General features: G+C 29.5%; 1 protein-coding gene across 1 annotated transcript in view; it reads right to left on the bottom strand.

Annotated features, from left to right (window-relative positions):
• The window catches only part of LOC129962970 (carbonic anhydrase 2-like), a 140,524-nt gene extending 118,439 nt beyond the window's left edge, over positions 1-22,085 (bottom strand). The window contains exon 1 of the mRNA XM_056076976.1: positions 21,926-22,085. Coding sequence (XP_055932951.1) covers positions 21,926-21,980 — 55 coding nt within the window. The 5' untranslated portion in view covers positions 21,981-22,085. The remainder of the gene's footprint in view (positions 1-21,925) is intronic.
• Positions 22,086-26,272: the final 4,187 nt, after the last annotated feature.

Below are 26,272 nucleotides of genomic sequence, written 5' to 3'. Positions count from 1 at the left end.
TTCCAGATTTTTATGAAAATTGGGACGAAATCCATCGGAGGAAGTTTGTAACTTAAAATTAACAATGAATGTTGGTTTGGTTATATTAATGTCCCGTTTGAAGCAACACTAGGGCTATTTTGGGACGGGCCTCTTAATTTTGAATCGCAGTCAGATAACGAAGGCGACACCTGAGCTGGCACCCCCCTCTCCATACCACACCACACTAGCTGGAGGACATTTGGTCAAGACGGATTTAACGTGCAACAAACCCCCTTACACGACGGTCCTTCGGTGGAATCGGGTCACGAACCTGAAACCCTCCGGTTCCGAAGCCGAGACCTTACCACCAGGCCACCGCGGCCCTTAAATTAAAAATGAAAGAAAAGTCATAAGAAATATTATATGAGTATTATAACTCAAAATAAACAAGTATGATTCGGAAAATGTTCGAATTCCCAAAATCATTAAATCATCATCAAAGGTCAAAGATCATATATGATTAGATTAATTAAGGCAATTATTGCGTGTATTTAACTTAAACGCATATTTTATAAAAATTGAGGCTCACGTGTGAGGCTTTATTGTTTACGTTTGAGAAACTATTTGTAACGTATGTAGTTTAGCAACCTTCACTGACCAGTCGGTTCGTCGGAAATATTGGTTGCGTTGAATTTCAATTAAATCCCTTATACAACATGATATTCATAATTCACTTAACAAGATATTTTTAAGCATCAAATTGTGAAAGACGTTAAAACAAGATTATTTCAATAGCTTTGCACCAGTTCTGCTTATTGTGATAAGAACCTCCGTAATAGAATCAAGTCCCATCACATAATGTCATTAAAATTAAGTGTCTGGATAATCAATTTAATATGTTATCTTTATAGGTCATATAGTTTCACTTTCTGATTTGTCATATAAACTATTCATATAACTATCAAAATGTTTCGCCTTTAGCTTTCAACAATAAGAAAAGCACTCGATTAAATAGTTGACGAAACAATAAAAACGGTTTAAATTTTATTGCAATAAAAGATATGCAAAAACTATTTTTTTTAAAAAAAATGCACGATAATTTAATTGATATTATTAAAAAGATAATATTTTCAAATTTATGATCGTATAAAAATTATTTTTGAGCAATAATGTTTTCGGAAGTTATAACGTAGAAACGCCAAAATTTCGCTTAATTTTTAATTAATTAAAAATCTAGAAAAATCGCTCCGAAATACACATTCCTATCTTATAAAATATATATGTGCTGAATTTGATCAAGTAAGGTCTAATGGTCTGTCTGATAGGGCACGGTACACACAAATGCGCACGCGCATGCGCAAACAAACAATCACACATTTCCTTTTATGAATTAAGATGACATCTAAAATTCGTGATGAGTTTGTACACCATAGTATCTTCAAACGATATCAACAGTTGAGTAACAAAGTTACTAAAAGTTTTCATTTGCAAAAAAATAATAACAGAAAAATGAATCTAATTATTTTCTTCAACTATAAATTTAATCTTTTTGCGTTATCCTTCATAAACATAAAATAATTTGTATTATATTTTTTAAAAAAATATGTAAGTAGACAAATTTGTAAAGATTTAACCAAAAGAAGCAGGTTTTTCCTCTTCATAATTGACAGAACTTTTCATAATTTTTATTTTTATTTTTAAATACTTGCAAGAGCCAGAGATTGCTTTTCAGTTAAAAATGAAAATTTTCAAAGGATGTGCTAGTTTTTTTCAATAGAAAGCCTTTCCCAATATAATGATACTGAGTATTAGGAAATCGAGTGATACAACAGATGTACGAAGATATCAAATTCTAACATGTCTTACATTTATTATGCGATACTACGTTTTTAAAGACTCAATTCACTGTCCATGTTGAAACAACTGCTAAGTGCATGCGTTCACTTGTCTAATGAAATAAAAAAAATTATACAAAGATGATTTACTTTATACATAAATGTGCTATACAATAACTTGTCGTAGTTTTTTCCATCGTGATGTAGAGTATGACCTAAAAATGCGAAACAAGCATTTATTTCCTAAATATTGCACTTAGACGTATACTTCCAATTACAAAATTTTATTCAATAGTGTGGAAATGCTTTGCTTATGTGGTGGATGATTATAAAAAGTAAAAAAAGAATTTTTCATGTCTTCCTCATATTGTTAAAAGTGCCAATTAGTAAAATGATTCCCTTACATTCCTCTAAGCGCATACCAAGCAAAACCAGGAAGCCGCGATGGCCTAGTACACGGTTTCGGCCTCGGTGCAGGAAAGCATTAGGTTCGAAACCCGGTTCCTCAAAAGATTCATCGTATATGTGGGCCCTATGCACGTTAAATTTGACATCATGAACCAAACGCCCTCCCGTTCGAGTAGTGTGGAAATTTAGTAGGGAGTGCCAGCTCAGGTGTCGTCATTTGACTGGCTCTACGAATAGCATCTGAAATAGTTACTTCAAACAAGTCACTAATATGCACAAACCAAACAACACTAAACTAAGTGATACTAATCAGAGCTACAAAAAAGTGGTCTTAGTCAAAAAATTTGCTTTTTAATATTTTTGAGAATTTTGTAGTTAGAAGCGTGAAACGTTCTATGTGCGTAAATGAATGTCAAAGAAATATTTTACTTACTAACAGTTTTATATTATGGAGGCCCATGTATTGCATCTACACAACCAACTTTTTATTGAAGTTCTGTAGCTGGAAGTATACGTCTAGGAACAATACTTAAGGAAATATATTTTTATATCACTCTTTCGGGACATCTTGCATGAATTCACATTACATAGAAGATAGCATTATGCAAGCGATTACTATTTATGCAAGTATGGCAGTGAGAAAATCACTTTTCTCTTCGACTCTAAAAATACCCAAAGAGATGAGAAAGAAGTAAATGCGGAAGATTCTGCCAAGAAGACACAACATATTTCTGTTAGTCATAATTTGTCAAGATTAATAATGATGGAATCCTGGACTGTCTCATTTGCTGTAAAAGACTTTTCATAAAGGCAAAGATAAATTCTTGGTTTTCGAGAGCATTTTGATATAGCACATTAAAATCTAGTTTTTTTCTGTTCTAGTAATGAAAGAGTATGCGGAGGGAGTGCACACATTAGAAAATATAATATAAAGGTGAGTCCCAGAAATCCGATTTTCATAAATTACACATCTTAAGTTCCGCCTTAACCTTTTCTAGAAAAGAGGAGTTTGGCATCCTTTAGTCTTGAATTTAATTTCTCATGAAAGAGTGTTTTTTATGCTATTAGCATAAAAATATATATTTAAAATCCAGAAATGATGAAATTTAAATTCCAAGATGGTCATTGTTAAAGCTGGGAAATATGGCATTACAATAATGGCAAAAGTAAAAATAGAATAGAAAATGGTGATATTAACATTATACAAAATTACTCATTCAGCATCTATGAGAATCAGTTCAACCCTTTGGTTTAGGATTTTTAAAAAGCCGAAGTTACATAGAATTTTCAAAAAATTGACATGTATGCTTTCATTTTATGGAAGCAAATGCGATGGTTAGTAAAATTAATATTTTAAGGAATTAAAGTACTATTCAAACCAATTGACTTGAATGGTCATAATGAGAAAAGGAAGTTGAATTATTCACATGTGTTGCTTCCTACTTCTAAGCGTCTGTTACATCCAATCCAATCCAACCCCCCCCCAAACCCAAACATCCCCTTAAGGTGGGCCAAACACATGTTGGTTATCGGGGAAACGAAAAAACTGACAATCTCGAGAAAAAAACCCATCATCGAAGATGCATAAATTGGAACTTTAAAACTCCGGGGGCATATTAAAAAACAAACTCTATAGGAAATATTTTTTAAGGAAATGGCAAAACTTTCTGGACAGTAGAAACACAGGCCATTCTTTTTATAAAATCATCCAAACAGTAATATCGCAAATACTCTCCTGGGCTAATGAAGACATCTTGTTTCTTACAGGACGTGGTACAATTTTTTTTTCTTTACCATTTCCATTTATTAAATGATAATTTTTGCTATTATCGAGAAATCGGCAATCTCATTCACTTTGCGACATCCTATCTTTTAACTCTCTAGTGGCGTCTCAGAATACTTCCATCTTCTTAAGAAAGTCTTGCGTGTAAAAGCATCCTTAGCAATTCACCGTCAATTTTTTACTTTCTCGTATACGTAGTATAGAAAAAATATAGTAATCGTCAAGAAATTAGAACGCGAGGTTTTGACCAATCCCCGCATTTTAGATGTACCTTTAGACCTTTTTTTAGAGTCCGAAAAACAAATTTTTCGAAAATGTCCATCTCTCTGTCTGTCTATGGCGAATATATCTAAAAAACATTTTCAGCCAGTAAGGATAAAATTTGGTGTATGTTCTTTATATCAAATGTGTAGATTTCTATCAAATTTTGAGCAAACTTTGCTCATAGATGTCTGCCTGTCCAGCTGTTCGAATATAACTTAATACGATAACTACAAAATGAAGAAAGCTTGGCAGATAAAATTTGCCACATAGATTTATCATCTATAGTTTAGGCATTTATCAAACTGGGATCCAAAACCAACTGGGGGTTAACACTAGGTCGACCTGTACAAGTATCTGTACAAGTATGTTTCAGAAACATGCAAAAGCGATAACTCAAAGTGGCAATGACTTAAATGTATCAAATTTAGTACGTGGTTTCATAACATCGTGTATCAAATTTTTGTTTTAATAAGTTGAGAAAATGCGTTTAAAACACAAATTCGATTTTCGTCTACTATCAACTGCTTGCCAGAGATGAATCGCTAAATAACTCGCCAAGGATGATACGATAGATTCAATAAAGATGCTAAATTCACGCCAAAGGTTAATATTTCGTAATTATTGTACGACAGTGCTATGCAAGACATACTCTGGGATAACACCAGTATTAGATAGCGTGAGAGAAAGTTTTGGGGAGACCACGCCCACTGGTCTTGGCAATATATTAACACATCCTGAATCCTCCTCTGGAATCTCATTTTTATACAGTTGCTTCACTTTCTCACTCATATTGTGAATTGCTGTGTTCATTCATTAAGTAATCTAGTATTCGAGTCATTATTCATTTTAATTTTTATCATTATTAACAATCTTATATATAATATTAATTTTATTGCTTGTATATATCTTTATAACTTATTTTAGTGTATTCTTTTTCTTGCTTTTTTAATAAAGTCAACCGACATCTATACCAAACCAGAAAAGGGCCACATGAGCTCTAGCAATGGAGGTGTGGTGTTAAGACGTCATAAATTGCAAACAGTATTTTACTTTCATTTAGTTTCATATGCTATAATAAATAAATTTATTTCTTGGTGGCTTTCTCGAAGCCATATAATAAACAAGCTGATTAAAGTAGCCAAATATAATAAACTCACTACTTAAGAAAAAGATTACGAAGAAAGAAAAGAAGAAGATTTATCCGTTCTCTTTAAAGTTTCTGTGCTGATTTTGGCAAATTCTTAAAGGGAACCGTTTTCAACTGCAACGAACAAATTTATTTTGGTAAATGTTGCCCCAAAGCAACCCTCTTTTAAATACTAAAGTCAGTTCTAGACCTCTTGGCTGACATTAAGTTTAACTCTCAGAAAAGTACTCTTACACATGCTAATTTGGGAACACAAGGCACCCGGCCAAACAATAATAAACGGGTTTAAATATCTAGTTTGGAAGCGAAAATCTGCATTAATTTGCCTTGTTCCAGCTACCCCCTTATTAGCTCGCAACATTTGGGGAAATAATCTCTTCAAACTAGCATTCAAATTTGAAACTCATCTTTTTATCAAGGATTATTATGAGATGGGGAACTACTTCATGAAAATGTCTTTGTATACATTTTTGCTTGTATCAGCAAAAATAGATGAGAAGAGATTATCAGGATTTCATGAAATTTTGCTAGCGTATGTTTTTTTAATAAGAGTATAATTGAAGTAAAAAAGAAAAAAAATGAATGATATCGCATTATTTTTCAACAAAAGATAATTACATGGAAATAAAATGCATAAAGAAGCAGAATTTTTAAAAAAAATTTATTTCAGTTATATATCATAAAAACAATTTATTATACTGTTATTCTTTTTTACTTTCTCGTATAAGTAATATAGAACGGTGTAGTAATCGTTAAAAAAATCGAACACGAGATTCTGACGAATTTGTACGTTTTAGACCTCCCTAAGTTTGAAAAACACATTTTTAGAAATTATATGTCTGTCTATGATAAAGATAACTAAGAAAACCTTGATCTAAACGGATGAAATTTAGAATACGGTCTTCACATGAATTTGCAGATTTCTGTCGAATTTTGAGCAAAATCTGTTCTAAGGAATTTTGTCTGTCCGGCTGTTCGATGTAATTTAACATGATAGCTACAAAACAAAAAAATGTAAATAGATAAAATTCAATTAACAGAATTAACATCTATAGTCAAGACACCCATGAAATTTTGATTCCAAATTCAACAAAAATTTGACCGTCTGTTGGTCTATTTTTAAAACATATAAGAACGATAACTCAAATTCGCAACGATTTAAATATAACAAATTTGGTACTTGATTTTGTGACTACAAGTGTAGTTGTTTGTCAAGTTGGGAAAAATGCGTCTAAAAACAAATTCGATTTTGAATACTATTAATCGTATTTCGAGGATTAAACGCCAAATACGCCAAATATGCCAAAAACGCCAAGGATGATGCTACAGATTCAGTAAAAATGCTATATTCATGCCAAAAGTTAATATTTCGTAAGTATTGTACGCCAATGCGTTCTCTGAAATAACAACTTTATATTAGAGTATATGCGAGAACGTTTTGAGGAAACTACTCTTACTGGTTTAAATCCTATAGTTTAAAATTCAAGTAATCGTTTTTAAATACAGAATAGTAAGCAAAATGAATTGCTTCCAAAAAAATTAGTTTATTCCTATTTTAGTTAAATAAAAGTAGTTTATTTAATGTAGAAGTAAAGCCCGAAAATTAAAATTTATTTATTTCGTATCTCAGGAATTTATTCTTTAGAATAAGAACATTATGAAAATATTCGATACAGGTCATTAACAAATGAATTTCGTCTATTTTTAGAATTTTAAAGTAATTTAATCCTCTGAAAAATTATTCTAAAAATATCTTATTTAGATAAAATAGCATAAAACACGTCCATTTTAACGATATTATCCATAAAATGATATTGAAGAAATTCATTTTCATTATAATTACTTGCTCAGAATTTTTTTTTAAATTATAATTCTTAAAGTACGACAGAATATTTAAGCAAAATTGAAACTTTAAAAATACATGACCATTTCAAGGTTAAGACACAGAAATTTTTAATGTGTACTTGAAATAACCTAGTTGAAAGGCTGCACTTTAACAATTTGAATCACTACACCTGCAGATTTGTAAATCATCCACTCGAAATATAGTGAGCGGAATTAAACAACTAATTGAAACGACTTCGAGGGCGATGTGAAATTAGGATGTGACGTCATGAAAGTTTGGAATTAGTTTGTTTCCTTATTGGAGTTTCAGAACATAATAGTATTTCAGTTTCATTGCTTCAAAAAAATGTTCTGATAACCATAAATACTCAAATAATATTTATTGAGATATTGAAGATATTGAATTACTTTATATTAAGATTACTGAGACTAATTATTTTCTACCATACATAAAAACTGAGTTTTTGAGTAGCTTTAAATCAATTGAAAAGTATCTCTATGAAATCTCATTGCTGATTAGCTAAAGTAATTAAATAAAAAAATATTAATTTTTAATTTGGAATAAAATTTATGAAATAACTCATTTAACCATATATTAGCTATTTATACTGAAAAAAGAAATTTATTAATGCTTATAGATAGAATATACGAATTGTCAATATATATTCAAACTTTTGTGAAAAATGGAGTAAATTTTCGAAATGAAAACTGTTAGTACCTGTCCTCTGAAACAGAAGAAAAAACGGTCATTCATTATTTACTAAAAATATTATTTTTAATATTTTTTGCATTCTCTTTTAGCCGCTTACAAAACAAAAACTTGGTGATATTCAAAACTTGAGTTTCTTGAAGAGACTAATTTTCAATAAGAAATAAAATCACTTTAAAGTTCGATTGCAATTGATCAGATCATTTGCATTCTATTTTTTTTAATTATTAATTACACGTTGCTAGTATCTCAGTTAGAAATGGTATAATTTGAATGAAAGTTACAGTTATGAACTATTAATCGTCTGCACTTCAATTTTTTAATAATTCTTCGTATTCCTTTCCTAAGAAGCTAAAATTTAAAATAAATAACAAATAATGCTTAATAATCTAATTGGTAACATTGGAGACTTGGAAAACAAATTGGCAATTTTTCTACACTTTCTAAAAATGTCATTTCAAACCTTTTACGGCAAATTTATTTTCAAATACAGTGTCATTACGTTTTATTTAGAGTAAATTCATTTAACAGCTGATTTAAATATTGCTCTTTTCCCACAGCTAAATTTTTATAAGAATAGAATCATTTTTAAAAAACGATTTTGTTTATAAAAAAAATTAATAAATTCATAATAATATTTTAAGAAGTATTTGAATTATTATACAGAGTACTTCAGATTTTCAATTATTTTTTGTTTTTCGAATTATATTTATAACCTTTCAAAATGATAGAAAAATAACTCCAGCACAACTGCTAAAATGAAACAAAGAGCTCATTGAAGCCACTTTGTTTTCTTATTAATATGATCGCAAACGGTAGCCGGCACTCCTATGCAACTACATTGTATCCTTACAAAAGGCTGATTGATCGCAAACTTGTAACTGGTTTGCTGGAGTGTCTTAAAGAGGCTTTACCAATCTCTTTCAAACAGAGCGTAATCTTTGAAACTGAAGAGCTATTTGCCGTGAAGACATTCGACATCACACAGTTGGGTTTCTTTTTACTTGCCTTGCATGAAAGACGAAGCTATCGACTTAGTATTTCGACCTGAAGGGCTCTTCGGAGCGTTTAAGAGAGAAATTGTCTCTTCGAGCATTCGATTTCGGTTCGTATTGTATTTACCGTACTTGAGTCGTTCTTCAACAATGGTACATGTCATTTGGTAATGGAGTATTCTAATTGGACGGGACAGCTGAACTGGCTTTCGAACAAAAATATGCCTTTTAATGTTCTTTTTTCTTTGCAAAAATAAAGAGGAGAGGTTATTAAAAAATGGCCATCTAATCTTTTTTTAATATTTTAAGAATGAATTGTAAAATATACAATAAACAAAAATTGTTTTTAATTTAACGAGATTAATTTTTATGTTTTTCGCTGCATTATTATTTATTCTGTTTATTTGCTCTATTGAAGAATATTCTAATGGAAACAATAATATAAGCCAGCGTGATATTTTTTGTTGCACAAGATGTTTTTATGATAAGAATAACAACGTTTCAATTTTAATTCCAGTAACAATTAATGATTACAGATATGGAGGTTTTTCAAATAATACACCACTGAAATTCGTTTTTTCAAAAGAAACATGTTGATACAATTTTAAAATCTCACAGATTTTGACAAACTAGCTAAAATAAATATTCAAAAATTCGCCAAAAATTAACAGATTAAATAATTAATATTCGGAAAAACCAAGGTTCGCTCGGCAGTTGTTTTCTTTTTATTGTAAACACGTGTTTTTTCTGAGAAAATATTTAGATACAAAAAACATACTGATTACATATGAATATTTTGAATCTTACTTACATATGAACTGGTCATTTAAATAAAAAAAAATCGTGAATGTACTTAGTTTAACATGTTATTTGAAGCAATCTGCTATATTACAGTATTCATTTTTAGGGCTAAGCTATTATCACTTATACGTATTTTTGAACTTACACTCAGTTTTACCATAGTGAAATCGGGTACGAGATGGCACTAGATGAGATTGTCAGCATGAGAGCAGATAGAAAAAGTCTCTAATAGTTAGTTTTTTTTTTCTTTGTGTAGGTATATGTGTGTGTAAAATCGTGTTTTTTTAGGAAAGATTCTTATACAGATAAACTTAAAAAGCAAAAACATTAAATATAAATAGATAAGTAAAAAAAATAAGGCAAAAAAAAATCGACTCGAATCGAGAAGCCGCAACGCACGCATCATTCATGTTTTCCTACTATTATAATGAACTATCCCCACTGCAAAGCAGAAGTTGAATATACCTATTCTACTAGTTAGTTATAAAGAAAATATTTTTGTGTGTGCGTGTAAAATCGCTTTTTTTCAGGAAATACACTTACATAGATAAACTGAAAAAGCAAACCCTTATTTTAATATAAAATTTGATCCAATCATTGGAGCCGTTTCTGAGAGATATATGTGCAAGAATTGCTCGCTTTAAGTTATAAGATAATGGTATAAACTATTCTTAATAATATAAAAAGGCATAAAGTTAGATTTTCCCCCAACATTTAGCCCTTCATTTTCATCATTAAATAGTACGGTCGTGAGTGTTCTCACGAAAATAATTTTCCAAATTTAGTATTTTTTCACAAAAATTCTCAAACATGAAATTCGAAACATGTATTTGTCGTCGTTTAATAAACAAGTAAATGCCGATCCATTAATTAAAACAAATTTACAAATAAAATGATTAGAAATTCACAAAAATTAATTGTTCTATTTCTTGGTTTAAAATTTATAATTTAGATTACTGGTTTTAAGAATTGCTGTGACCACACTGATCTTATCTAAAGTATGAAGGGAAAAAATGAGAGCCATCATCCATGAAATTGATTTTAAGATTTCAGAAAGAATTCTTAATTCTTCTATTAAGAAATAAATGCAAAATCTTTCATTATTCTTTAAAAAGACTTCCAATGTTAGTGTAACTCTAATTATTTTCATAAATTGCAATCATTATAAAAGATATCCACCAATGAAAAAAAATCATTATGGAGTTTCATATAATGACTTAGAAAAGGCTATCAAAGTATTTTCGTTATAAATGATTTAGAGCTAAAATCATGAATGCGTCATAATTTCCAAGACTGCACTAAAAATGACTTCACAGAAGAAACTTAATGTGTTGCATCAAAAACCGGGTAAAGTTAATCATATTTACAGTAGTAACAAATTAACTTTCACGGTTTGATGGATAAAAAATTTAAAGCAAACTGTGTGATATATCATTTCTTTTGCACAAAAGAAAATCCAAGGTCACTGATCAACACAAACATTTATTACGATCAGGTAAATATATCAGAATCAATAGTAAAAGCAAAACTCAACAATTGTTCAGGGTTACAGAAAGAAAGAAAAAGAAGTAACGCCAATATTAATCGAGGAAATCCGAACGAAATACTCATAAAATGTTTATACGACTGACTCTTTGTTTATCCATCGCGCTTGGGTTATTTTTCCGAGGACTCTATCGGATGTGTTGCAGTGAATTAATCTATTTCTTTTCACATTGTTTCTGATTACCTCTGTTGGTGTAGGAAATGACCTGATACTGCATAATGGAAATTGATTGCTAACTGAATTCTAGCTGTTTTGCACGAAAAGAGGATGAGAAATTGCAAGAATTCAACTGGAAAGTTTTGAAGCACTCACCATCCAGTCCGGATTTGGCACCTTCAAAATTTCATCTATTTGGACTCACAAAGAGGGTCCTCGGCGATCAAAAATTTTGCGGTGATCTCATACGAACCGTTCTATGAGATCTGAATTTTCAAACTGATCCAGGGCTCGGATAAATGTCCCAATATGAATGGCAGTTATGTCGAAAAATAATAAATTGTTAATGCTTTTATTTTCCTTTCATGTTATCATTCGTAGGATCATTTGTTATTGCATTAAAAATTATGGGTTACTTATTGATATCCACTTTTATTAAGTGAGTTAGCAGGAAAACGACGAACAAAAATTATCATCCATGTGAGCAAAAATGGACTTGACGAGACAAAAAATAATGAAAGAATTACAAGGGAGATCTCTTTATTTGACGAGGAACTGCGATATAACTGAAATTATATAAGTAAATGTCTCGTATTTACACAATTACTAGCGCGGATTTTGCGACATTTGATAATATAGTGCATACCTTTTTAGGTCACGGCCAGAACCTTCTATTGCTACAAACTATTACATGCACAAGCTGCATGCTCGCCATCTCAGTCACAGATTTTTGCCGATTTTGAGGAATGAGTTACGGAGTGCATGAATTCGAAGCTTTCAATATCCAAGCATAACAGGTGATTATGCTATTAACGTAGCAATAAAATTACGCGGTAAGTGGCTGTGTAGGAGAATTAATAGGATTAATTATTGGCCTGAATAGTATTTACTAAGGAGCTTTTAAAAAATGAGGAAAGGGAAGTTTACATAATAAGATTTTGGCAAAAACGGTCCAGAGTCGTTTTAAAGCTGTAGGTGCGTTCATTGAGGAAAGGAAAGCGTTTGTTGCAGTTCATCAAGAGCTTGGAATCGTAGTATTCAATATCTTGATTGCAATATTATCACTTTTGTCTAATATGCCGAAAAATCTTATTGGTAGATTTTTATGGAATTCATTGATTGTCGGAAGACATATATCACTGCTCCGAACAAACCAGGGCATGTTTCTGATTCACCGAATAGTAACATTTCGTGGAGCAGTGATGTGAGTTTTAGCTGTTGTCGCCCATATAAGAGATTCATTAGAGATTAGAAGCCGTGGCATAGTTTTGTAAATTAGTAGTTTTGCTGATTATTGGATAGAGTTTGACTTTTGTTCCTTTGAAATTATTTTTGATTTTGTTAAAATGTTTTTTGAATGTTATGCGTGTTTATCCAATCTCAGCCACATAGAAGATTTCTACTTCTGTGCATTCGCAGTATTCTTAAATTGATAAATTACGTAAGCATCGCAAGTCATTACAACGAAATTCACGAACACGCCCACTAGCTCATCCCGTTGGCATTTCCAATCTTATTATTCAGTGCAATTTTGACTTAATTTTGTCTTTTCTACATCCCTGGCAATTTGTATATTGAATTTTTAATCATCCTATAAAAAGTATGCAAAGAATAAACATTTTACAGTACAAGATTAATTTCATTTCAGTTAGATAAATCTAAATGTCACAAAATGTATAACGATACAGAATGTTACCGGAAAATGATTTTTTTAAATATAAATTTAATTAGATCTACTTAATAGTCCTACATCCACTTATAGGTTTAAAAAAAATTCAAGATTAAATAAGTTGCGATTTATTTGAAATCTTCCTTTTCATTTACTACCATGATTTAAAACTCGAGAATCAAAAAGAATGACAAAAAATTTTTAAATCTTGATTTCATTCCATTAGCAAAATTCTTTTGAATACTTGACTTCTTTAAACTATTCTTAAATGTTGAGTATTTATGATTGAAAAAAAAAATCTAACGTCGCTAAATGTAAGATGTATTTCCCAATTCTCAAGAGAAATCGTCTGGTTTTCGATTTAAGACAGGCGAATTCATTTATTAATGGAGTTAAGTATCAAACTGGGAAATAATAAGGTTCTAATAAATACAACTCTGTTGGCATCTTCTGACTTATCAAAATAGACTCAACTGGTATCCCATGATGCTCTCTTTTCAAACCTTTTCACCCAAAATCTACGAAATAAACTCGACTCTATGAGAGTGTGAAACATAACAAATAAAATATTTCACTTATTATTTTGAATGTATAATTTATTTTCAAGAGGTTGAGAAGGGAATACAAATATATATAAAAAAAAATCTTTAGCTTTTCACAAATTCAATTCACAATGTTACAAAAAGGAAATGCTGAAGCTTGCTTCAGAGAAAAAATAATAATCCACTATTCTCCTGTATGCTAAGGAATCGAAAAAGGAAAATATAAAATTCGGAAGAAGTCTACTTCGAATAGAATTATCACCCATTATTCATGCAAGTTTTTTTCCATATGGCACAAACTTTTAAATGGAATCGCATTATAATGGCAAAGTATATTTTAAATTTAGTATTCTACATATATTCACTACATATATTATTTTTCGAAGTTCCATTGCTCCCTTTTAAAATTCTATCTTGATTTCAAAAGTCAATCAAACGGGGAAAAAACATATTGCAAATTTAAATCCGCATTATTCTGTAGAAACTTAAATATTTTCTGTGAATTATTGGTGTTTTTATATTATTTTAACCTCTATTATATAGCGTTTTTCAGTTTTTAAATTGAACATATATTAAACGGTTCTAAAACTAACCGAACTTTTTCTATTGCTGTAAGAAATATGTTGTTGTTGTTGTTTTTACAATTTTGTATTTTTATAAATTATCTCTTAAATTTTTTTGTTGTTATTGTTATCGTATATACAAGATGTTCTAAAAATGATTGATGGATTTTTAAAATCAATTTTTAAAAAAAGACGGAATGCCAAAGAAACGCATCGTTTGCGGCCTTATGCTTGAGAAATCAGAAAATCTTATCCCACCAAATTGCAAATTCAGCTAACATTGCCTCGACAGATGGCAGAGCAAAATAAGAAAATAAAAACCGGTATGAAAATACTGCAAAGACTGTAGCAAAAAACTAAACAAAGATGTTTGCAATGTAAATCCTATTTGTAGCAAAAACATGGCGCCGTCTGAGGCAAAAATTTTCAAATTTCAACCATTTCGTTTTAATTATATCTGTTGCAGATCGCCTGCAGCGCCACCTGTTGGTAGCAATGATAACTAAGTTTGCACTTTCGTGGGATAAAATTTCCTGCTTTTCCAAGTATAGGGCCGCAAACTGTACATTTCTATCGCATTTTGTCTTTTTTTTTTTTTTTTTTTTTTTTTGCTTTTTAAAATTTACCAATTTTTTCTGGAACACCTGTTAAATACCATCAGAATTAATTTTGATGCATTCAGTTTATAATAGCGAATATAACAGTTACAGTCATATACAGGTGGATTGAGCCACAGGATTAGAAGGCCGTCAATACGAAATCCGATTTTACCGAATACCTTCCATATGTAAGGGTTGGAAATTTAATAATGTCGTCCAAAGACTTGTTAAAATAAAGGCACTAGCTAAGAACGTTTGTAGCCCTTCACTGTAACCATCAACATGCTGTATAACTTGCTCGCATCAATGTGGTCATAGTAAATTTGAGACAATATCAACTCTGTTAATGATTCGGATGTCGTTTCAAGAATCTCTTAAACAATTCACCAACGACTCATGTATTTTTTTATTCAAAAGAAGAACTAATTATTTCGAAGAATTTGCTACATGTACTTAACAGTGGTTCTATATCAAAATATAATAAATATTTCGAATTAGTTTCAAAGCTTTGTCGACTGTAATTATATAGTTGCCAATATTAATTTTCCAAATTTTGTAGATATTTGTATTTTGTTTGTCCTTTTTTTAATGTAGTTGCCATTATTGATTTTTGTTTGGTGCGCATTAAATTTGTTGTCGGTTACATGTTGGTGTGATGTGGAAGTTAGGAATGGCAAGTGAGGGCTTAAATACCATCCTCGTGGACTACGGTAATAAATATTCAGTCATCAAAGTAGCCCTCGTCCACTTTCCCACAGTGACATTAATCGAACTGAATAAGTTATGTTCGATGTATGTAGAAGCCCCATTGCAATAAAAATATCTAAAATATAATTTCATATTTGCCAATTGTTTAAATAATCAAACGCATATGAAGGATAGCTGTATTGTTTCCTTCATATTGGAGAAAACATCCCTAATTAATTTTTGAACAATGCGAGGGATATATTCTGAGTAATAGGGAAGTTGCATTTTATTGGGCAGGAATTATCGAACGAATTTATGTAAACTGAAATTTGATTATAATTTGTAAAAACAAATATTTCTAAGAAAATGATCCTTTTATAAAAAAAAAATCTTTTTCGCTCAAAATTTGTGCTTGCTTCGTTTGTTTCAATAAAAATTCGCTCGTTCTACAAGGTGGTCATAAAATCTTTCCCTGATTTTAAATTTATTGTGAAAGATCATTAAATACATTGCTGTAAAATTTTTACAGTGGAATAGTCGTGTTCTTAAATTTGTTTTATTCCAATAGAAGCAAAACCAATGCAGAAATATTGACTTTACATTCGATTGTTTTCAAAATGGCATCAGTGAAGGAAAAACTTCAATGTATTCCTTGGTTCCATAAATTCAAATCAGCCAGTTCAATGTCAGTTTTGGAGTTGTATGAAGAGAAAAAAATTAGCAACGCCAGTTAAAGACACTGACAAACTCAAATTCAGGATCAGAGATTCTATGTCTAGTGTCAGAGTCTAAAACTTGGGCAATTCTCGGCGAGAATTGAGATTCCTGAAGTTACCGAAGGTTCTAATATTGAAATTTATCGAAATAAGAGGCTTTATTAAAAATTTTATTAACATCTTCATAATATATCGAAACAATTATAAACTAAACTATTTTAGATTTTTTTTTTTTTTTTTTTTTTTTTTTGTAATTTGGGCAAAACTTTTGTGAATACCTTGCATATCAGCTGCAGGTAAAATGTTAAATAATTTACGACACATATGCTTGTCCAAATTAAAAGAAATGAAGCTGCCATAATTTATTTTATGCATAATACTTGACGGTTTACCTCTTCAGATGAATGCTAATTGCAATGTTTTCAACGCATTATACGAATTCACGATACATAAGTCAGTGTATGAGAGATTCCACTGTATTTACAACTGTTCAACTGTAATATTCTTAAAAGGAAATAACATAAACCTACAGGATGTGGTAAAATAGTTAAAATTAAATTAGATAACGAAAGAGCTAAAAAAACAAGAGTTAAACAAATAATGGAAAATGAAGAAAAACGAATTTTTCAAAGAACAAAAACAAATATATTTTATATTTCCTGTCTCGATGTTTCCAACTGAAAAAATATCTAACCATATTTTATTTATGAGGTTCTATTTTATATACTTGCCAGCCAGTTAAATGAAATTTATTATTAAATTTTATATCGATAAGGTTTAAACAATCGAACTATAGAACATAATAATTTCGTATCTATTTTTATAGCACCTTTGGCAGTTTTGATGCGTCAATTTTAAAAGAGAATGGAGCGCGAATATTAAATCTGAAATTTTGAATGACAATCAAATCCATTCATTTTGAAGAATCTGAAATTTATGATTGAAGACACTTCAAGAAATATGAGACACTTTTCTCCCAAAAGCAATATTTCAATTTCTGAAGTCGCAGTCAATTTGATCGACCGAATATATCCAACTGGAAAGATCGTATTTAGATTGAAAAATGAGGAATTCTGAAATGAACGCAATATTTCGGCTTTTTTTTTTATCCCTTTCTTTTCTTTTCAGAACAAAATCAAAACTCTTTCAAAAGTTTCAACTAACGTTCGAGAGTTATATAAAGTTCAGAAATTTTTTCAGAAAATCGTTTGCATTTTTTACTTAATCGTTGCCATCTATTATTGCATAAAAATGCTTCTATTTTTCTCCTAAATAAAAATAATTCATTGCAATTCGCTTGGAATAAACTAACTAATCAAAATACTGTACTAAAATTTATTTCCAATAACTTACATAACATAAATATGTTTTTAACTGACATGAAAAGAAAATAATTAAATAAATAAATAGACGATGACTATAATCGTTTCACAAAAAAAAAAATCTAGAGAATTTTTTTATAATTTTTAGAGAAATATAATAATACAAAAACTTTACCTATTAGTTCTAATAACACTTTCATTTTAAGAGCTATCGACAGATAAAAAAACCGTCGTAGTCATTTCAAATATATGTTTGTTTAAATAACGGGAATTTTATCTAGAACAAACATTTTTATCTTATACTCTTGGGTTAACCTAGTTTTCCAAACTTAGTCGAATTCGTCATTAAAAAAGGCGTCTTAACAATTGGATCAGATTAAGATGATGAGTTTGTTAAAAAGTTTTAAAGTTGTGTTAAAATTCATTACTAGCTCAGATTAAACTGATTGTTACGCAAATAAGAAATTCTAACATTCCATTTTATTTCCTCTAACTTCTTCTAATAAAGATATTTTAACGGCTTTTATAATTAAACTGCAGAAGTTAAAGTAAAGGCTTTCACAGTCATATCCTTATGTCGCTTTTTTTGCATGTTAAAAAAATATGTATTTCTCTATTTTCAGATGATTCTTTCTATAACTTTTAATAAGATAATTTTTATTCTTTTCAAATTTTAGAATAACATTTTGTTTTCTCTTCTCCAGCCCAATGAAATTATATTTTTTGCAAACACTTCTAGAATCAGTTATATTTGACAAAATTGCTTATTTTTTAACTGGCATTAAAAATTTGCTTTAGAATTTAAAAGTAATTTTTAATGCATATATGCATCACCATTATTTAAATATCAGAAATAAAATCTATGAAATTTCAACAAAATTCAGAGTTTCAACAATTTTTATAACAATTCATCCAAAAAAATAATTTCGAATTTCTGTATCAGAAATAATTTTAAATTTTATAAAACACTTTTTTATTTTTACACTGAAGAAATCTTAAATATAATTTTTTTCCGTTTAAAGTTCTGGTGAGGAATATTATAGATTATTTGTACATCAAATTTCACAATTAATGACAGAAGAGTCATAAATGCTTTGGTACAAACACTCACACTTAAAAAAATAACAATAGATAAAGTTGATATTATCTAATTAAAAATGAAAAAGATGCAAGTTTTTTATAACGATAATTTGGCATTTTATTTCCCAGAATGTAGGGTGATAATACGGAGGAAATACAATAATAAAATATTAAGTACTTATTTTTAAAGTATAGTCAGTAAAGTCTCAAATATAAAGTATACTAAGAGCAAACGCATCATTGGTTGGTAGCTTGATATATGAATTAGCCCATCTGAAATTGACAGAATAAACCTGATGAAATTTAATCATTTCAGTAATAAATGTATAGTGCTTTGGATTAAAATATTAATAACAGATGTTAAAATTAAATTATATTTAAATGTATTAATTACTTTTTAAATAAAATTTGGAACTACTTAATTAACAAATTGATTTATTTCATAACTTTCTCCTTAATCTCAAATAAATATTTATTTGAGAGTAAATTCGATGCTTGTAAAAAATTGAAATGTTCTGGTTGTTAATAAATGAAAAGAAATGTGACTTTTCTAACTCATTTACATTAATGTTTTAAAAAACCGTTTTTTAGTTTTATGTTTCAAAATGAAGTCATTGATATTTCACTTTTTCATTAGGCAATCGCATTTTTGAAATGCTTAATAATTGCCTATTTTTCTTCTCACATAAACCATTTTCGCGCGAATTCGAAAAATGAGACGAAAAAAATGAAATGGGAAGATAAGAAATATAAATTCTTTGCTTGATTCTTGTAAATTTAGAAATTTTTCCATTTTCTGATTAGCTTATAAATATAATCAGAATATAAAATTGCTAATATCTAATTACTGCATAAAATTGTAAATATAGTGAGTGCATCTAAAACATATTAAAAGCATAGAAAGATTTAAATTATTGTAATTAATTTTATTTCAATAAATTTTTTTCTTTCTGGAATATTAGAAAAATTGATTGCATACTATAACGGTTAAATTTATCATTTACAATTTATTCAAATATTGAAAAAGCAGATTCCCTTTTTGGTACTTTCTAAAACTAAACTAACAGTCGAATTTTAACAAAACATAAATAATTTTTCTTGTGATCAAGACATTCCGAATACATTAATGTATTTATGATTTTTTGCTTTCATAATTTTCATTTATCCGTTTTAAAGTATCGAACATACAGTCGTCATTAATATATTTCTTTTCGAATCTTTCTGAATACTAAGAATTAAATTATACACTTTTGTTTTTGGGGGAGGGTAATTCCAAACGATTGATAAAAGTGTAAATTCATGTTTACATACTACTTTAATACTTTACAGTAATTAATTAGTTAAATCTCAAAATTCTTATCGGAACATTCTTTAAAAATAGTTTGTAATTTGTAATCACTTTATCTGGCACGATCAGCTGAATTCCTTTTGATATCATCATCTGAAGCATTTCTTACTTTTCATTAAAGTTAATGCTCAAGTTACTAAGGTACTTTTCATGGGTTTTTTTTTAACTTCACAAAGCGCATTTTATATAACTTACTTTTAAATATATTTTTATTTCTTAATGCCATCTTATTAAATTAGCCATTGCTATTTTCGTAATAAATTCAAATTTTATGTATTACAAATTATTATTTCCAATTTAATTTTATATTCATGAAATAACGGTTGCAGTTACAACTATAAAATCGTCTGCACTTCGATTTTCAAAGTATCCTTCTTTCGCTATGTTTAATAAAATGTGGTGGAAAATGATAAATCTTCATTTACTGAGAGAGAATTTTTTTTTTAACTTTAAAAAGCTATCTCGAAAAAATAATCTTTTATAATAATGATAATATAATAATCTTTACAATTTCTTAAAAAGGATTTAGAAATCAATTACTTTAAATATGATAATTAAAATCTCTATAATTAAATACAATCGTTTCCAAAAATGAATACGCTAATAAGTAACCATATCATCTGCGATATTCAATTTTTAAATAGTCCAACCATTAAATAATGCACATTTCCGATTATTTTTTAAGTTGCGGCTATGAAATACAAAATCGCATCTTCTCGAATTCTTAAATAATTCTAATTTTTCTAAAATGATAAATCTACAGAGTCATCAAAGTGGGGAAGACGTGTTGATTACTCTTTGGTATTTTATAAAAAGATAAAGCCAAATAGTTATCTTATAGGTGCTGTATTTTTCTAATGTTACTTTTCGATACTTTAAAAACCTTAAATATAAAAAAATTCCAGTATTTAGATTTTTTATTCATAAAAAGAATTTAAAAAAAGAACGAATCATTTAAAAAAACATATGCCGTTATAAAATATCTAATCGTCTGCTTCCAAACTTTGAAATATTTTTTTTAGATTGATTAATGTTAAAAATTTTCGGCCTTAAAATTTTTTTAAAGACTGGAAGAATTTTAATGATCCCTTTCAGGTAACGAATTACTGGAGCTGAACTTCCTGAATTCTTTTTCTTTAGAGGTGCAAAAATGGTAAAACTGGCAAAATCGCTGAAATTTTTCGAGAAGAGGAATGTTCATTATTTTCCGCATTTTGTTTTTAAAAAAAATGTCGTGTCTTATAATTTACTGATAGGCGTTATTTCTTCATTATTTTTTTCTTTAAAATTACTTTGATAATTATTTAAATGCAAACTTGCATTTTAAATAAAGCAAATTTACTACTGTCAATTCTTTATTAAAAAACAAATAATTTTTAATAGCAATCGCAAAAAGAAAAAGAAAGTTGTCTCCACTTTATTTTTTAAATTATTCAAATTTAATATATTGCAATCTTTAAGTCGCTTATAATTAAATACGAACTATTTTAAAGATCGTTTGCAGAATAGTATTAAAATCGTCTGATAATAACTTCTCATTTAAAGCTGTAAATTTCCACATTTAAACTTTTTATTAAGAATTAGAATCATTTCAGAGATTGGTTACAGTTATGAAATACAAAATCGTCTGCGCTAGAACTTTCAACTAATTTCAGTTTCAATAATTCATATAAAGCTGCAAATTTCCACCTTTATACTTTTTATTATAAATTAGAATTAATTCAGAGCATGATTACAGTTTTGAAATACAAAATCGTCTGCGCTACAACTTTCAACTAATTTCAGTTTCAATAATTCCCAACATTAATTTTTTGGAGGGATATAAGAAAAAGAATCCTTTTCAAGAACGGTTGCAGTTATAAAATATTAAATCGTCCGCCTTTCTGTTTTCATTTGAAAAATGTTCCAGAGATGTGAAAGAGAGAAAGATGATAAATCCGTGGACTCACCGAGAGTGCCGAGGGGCAAGAGGAGGAGAAAGCTCAGCAGTACCGTCCGCAGCATGGTCGCGGCTCACACTGAATGATTTTCATCTCTCATTTTCTCTCTCGCTTTCTCTCTTCCGATTTCGTAATCTCGCGGCACTCCATTCGCCCAACCGCATGCATCAGCTGAAGAGAAGGGAGAAGAAATTATTTACGCGCGAGGCTTCCATCACACGAATTACCCATTTGACACACTCACCTCGCTATCTCTCTTGGTATCGATGCACGAATGTGCTCGTCTTAATGTAATGTACTTCGGTATTTTCTTAGGGCTTGTGTTTCGGAAAAGGGAGATTTCTTTTCTCATTTGAAATGCAATATAGTAAATACGAAACTTAAAAGAGGAGTAATAAGAATTTCTAATTTTAGCTACATCGCGTTCTCCAACCTATTAACTTTGGGGAAAGTTTATCGAATGTTGATGTTGGTTATGCCGTATGATTTTATTTTTGGTTCATTGGGCAGTGGGGAGATATCTAATGACTTCCTATATTAATTGACGGTATACGATTAAATTCTAGTTAGTTATGAATGATGAATAAATGCTGTTGTTTTTTTAAGTTCTAATCTTCATGCTAAGTGTATTTGTTTTTTTAAAAAAATGTTTCTTAAATAACTACACATTTTTTATAATTTCTGACTTCTAATCTTTTAAAAATCTTTTTCAAAAAAGATTTATAAAAAATTTCTGTCTCAATAAATACTTTTATAAGTAAAAAAAATTTATTTAACAAATGTTTCTATTAAAATTTTCACTTCAAATAATTTCAGTCTTAGGATTTCAAATGTTAGTCATTTTTTTAATCAAGAAAAAAAAATCCTTTAAAAAAATGGTAGCAGCTATAAAATAAAAAATCAGATCCTTTTTAAATCCAGACTTGCATATGATTTAAATAAGAATAAGAAATCCCACTTTTGCTTCACTTTTTAATTTAAAAAACACATTTTTGTCCATTACACATTGTAGTTTGGAAAATATAATAGATAGGAACTTTATAATAGATATAAAAAAAAACATTTTGATTCACTAAGATAACATCGAAAGATACATTTTTATTTCCATTTTATCAAACAATTTGTGATTTCAAGACTGATTTACAATTGGCTACTTTTTTGCTTTAACTTTGCAAGTAATCATATAGAAAAGCTGAAATATTTTAAGGATATATTTATTACTATTTTATATTTTAAGGATGACGAAAACACAAAAATATACAGACTGCATATAGTACGAAATAAAAAAGAAAAGTCCTCATCTAAAATGTTACATTGATGCAAATGATTGCTTGCACATGATAGAGAACAGTTAACATATATATCTCAGTAAGTGACATGGTCCCCCTTAATTGCAATGGTTGCTTGGCACATCTCTTCATAATCAGCTCTAGATTATTTAATATTTGTCAAAATTCCCAATCCTCAACAAATATCTGTTTCAGTAACTAAGTGTTCTTCAGCGGATCTAATAATTCCGAAAGACGTGTCCCCAAAGCAGCCCAAACATATTCAATGGAATATAAATGAAGAGAGAAATATATCTAATCTATTTTAGTAATATTTTCATTTTTGGAGGCTCCTCTAAGCCACGAACACAATATGGTCTAACTTTATCGGACATAAAAATAAAACCTGTACCAGTGGTACCTCGAAACAGACTCATGCGCAGAGATAGACCACTTACTGATGTTAGCGATATCATGTAACAATACTTATTTTAAAATTGAAGACTTCATTCCGCCTTTTATTATAATTTCACCTCAGACAATCCTACCAGGACCATCGTAGCTATTTCTTTCCCTGGTGATAATTAATTAAAACTATTTATCCACCTTTCGTCATATCAGTGGTCACCAAGAATTATTTGTGACACTGAAAAGATTTATAAAGAGGACGCGATTCCATTGATGCGATGTCCAGTTTTTGTATTTCCTGAATGATGGACAGCTGTCAATAAGTTACAGAGTTCAGGATTTCAGGTAAATAGGCCAGCTTTATGGAAGCATCTCATCAACAATAGGGTCAACCAGGCGTTGCCGTTTAGCAGTGTTTTCCGCTGTCTGGTACGGATTTCTTTTCGTTTGTAGGATAATATATCGGTTATCTGTCATCCGATGCCGTTGTGTTTCGTGGTCGAACACCAACAACCATACTTACCTCAGTACTGATGATCTGAGAAGTCTGTCAAGCTCGTGAAACAACACTTTCATCGGTTTCAAATTCATTAATTGTAGGAAAGCACTTTATATTATACTAGCCGCCTTTGGCGACCAGCCGGTTCGCCAATCTTAATGTTCGTTTAAATTTTAATAATTAAATATTTTACGCAATTCCTACTTTAATAGATTCTTCATCAAAATATTTTAAAACTTCAAATTTTGATAGTCATATAATTCACTCAAAATATTATAAGGCCTTCAGTCATAACGTAATATGTATCTCTCTAATTGTCTGTTAGCTCCCGTAGAATTTATGCTTTAAATTAAAGTGGAAAGAATTAATCTGCAATTAATATAATAATATTTTTTACTGAAACAAAGCATTTTTTTAATAATATGATTAATGATAATAGAGTCACTGAGCGTTTAAACTTTGTGGGCACTAAAGAATATCTTTCTTAATTTATGTAATATCTCAAGAATGTGTCAACCAAATTTTTTCAGATTCATCAAGAACAGATTGATTCATTAACAATGTTTCATTTTAAATGCATCAAACACTAAGAAAATAAAATGAATCGTTTAAAATAATTGGTCGAAAACAGGTTTAAAAAACTACTTACAAAACGATGTACTTACAACTATAAGCATATACAAAAAGTATGTAACTAACATAAATACAATTTAATTACAAAAGCATGCAACTTACCTAAAAATAATTTAAATCAAGAATCATCCGTGAATAATATTGTCAACAATCAGAACACAATGCGCATGCGTGAATTTTCAACGCCAGTTACGGTAACGCAAATGCGTGAATTTTTCTACGCCAGTTGGGGTAACGCTATGCAGATTAGACATTTTTAATTTGCTTTATTCTGTGTTATTTTAATTCAAAAGTACTTCAGAATGAATCTGAAAGATCGATTAATTAGCAATGTTTAATTTTAAATGCATCAAACATTAAGAAAATAAACAGAATCGTTTGAAATAATCGGCTGAAAAATGTTAACCCTAGCCTCATTACTGTTGGGAAAGAAAAAAAACTGAAGCCTTACTCATTTGGCGGTGGGGAAAATGGAAGAATTTTTTTGGCGGGAAAGTTAGTTTTTAATTAATAATTAAAATTCTAATTAAAAATTCACAAAAGGGACCCCATGTGCACATTCCCGACCTCTAAGTTATGCATGTACCAAATTTGGTAGCTGTAGGTTAAATGGCCTGGCCTGTAGAGTTCCAACACACACACACACATATTGAGCTTTATATAAGTATAGATTTCTCGTCAGGTTTGCCGGTTATTCTCCCACATTTTGAAATCAACTAGATGATTTATTTTATTCATACTGAAATCAAACTTAATTGAACTTGCAACAGGTATTTTTAATGCATATTTATGACTTTCTTTTAATGATAGTCTTGCACTAAGTACCTAAACATTATCTATGATCTGATATTTCTGATAAACTACATAGCATTGGGAAATAAAGACAGAGGTAAGGCTTGGGTTATTCGGATGTGACTTCACTTTGCCAGCGTATTTCGTAGATCAGAGCTGGTTGCCGCTTGATCTTACGTTGGTATTGGTTCAGTATGCTTTGTTACAGGACAGAATCTATACTTTGGTTTGATATTTACATACGAATCTCCTTTCTTCTGAACCAAGAATTCATTAAACTAATCGCAATGTTTTTTTACAATTAAATAGCTGCCTAATTAAAGATTACATTGTTGCTTAAGCTTGGCATACCAATGTAATAGTTTCTGAACCCAGACTGTTAAAAGCAGAAAACCTCTGAAATGAAATGCATTCTCACAAAAGAGTTTTTACTGCTCGAAACTTAGCATGAATAACTCTAAAAAAATCTGTGTTTAAACCCATCCACTTTCTGATAAGAATGCTTAAAGCCATGAGCTAAAAATTAGTTTTTAGTGAAATAAACTAAATTTCTTTAAATTACAATCTATCAACAACTGAAAAGAATATTTTTTTTTCAATTTCTGTATTTTTTTAGAAGTGTATCTGAATATAACAGAATATATTTGATTTAAAGCAATATAAAAGTTATACATTCATGATGTACACGATGGTGTATGCATTATTTTCGTCTATCTCTACTGTTATTATTATCTTTAGTGTTATGCTGCTTTTTTG

The sequence above is a fragment of the Argiope bruennichi genome, chromosome 1, assembly GCF_947563725.1.
Source record: "Argiope bruennichi chromosome 1, qqArgBrue1.1, whole genome shotgun sequence".
NCBI lineage: Eukaryota > Metazoa > Arthropoda > Arachnida > Araneae > Araneidae > Argiope > Argiope bruennichi.
Note: the sequence above shows the minus strand (reverse complement) of the source record. Positions and strands in the feature narration are given on the sequence as shown.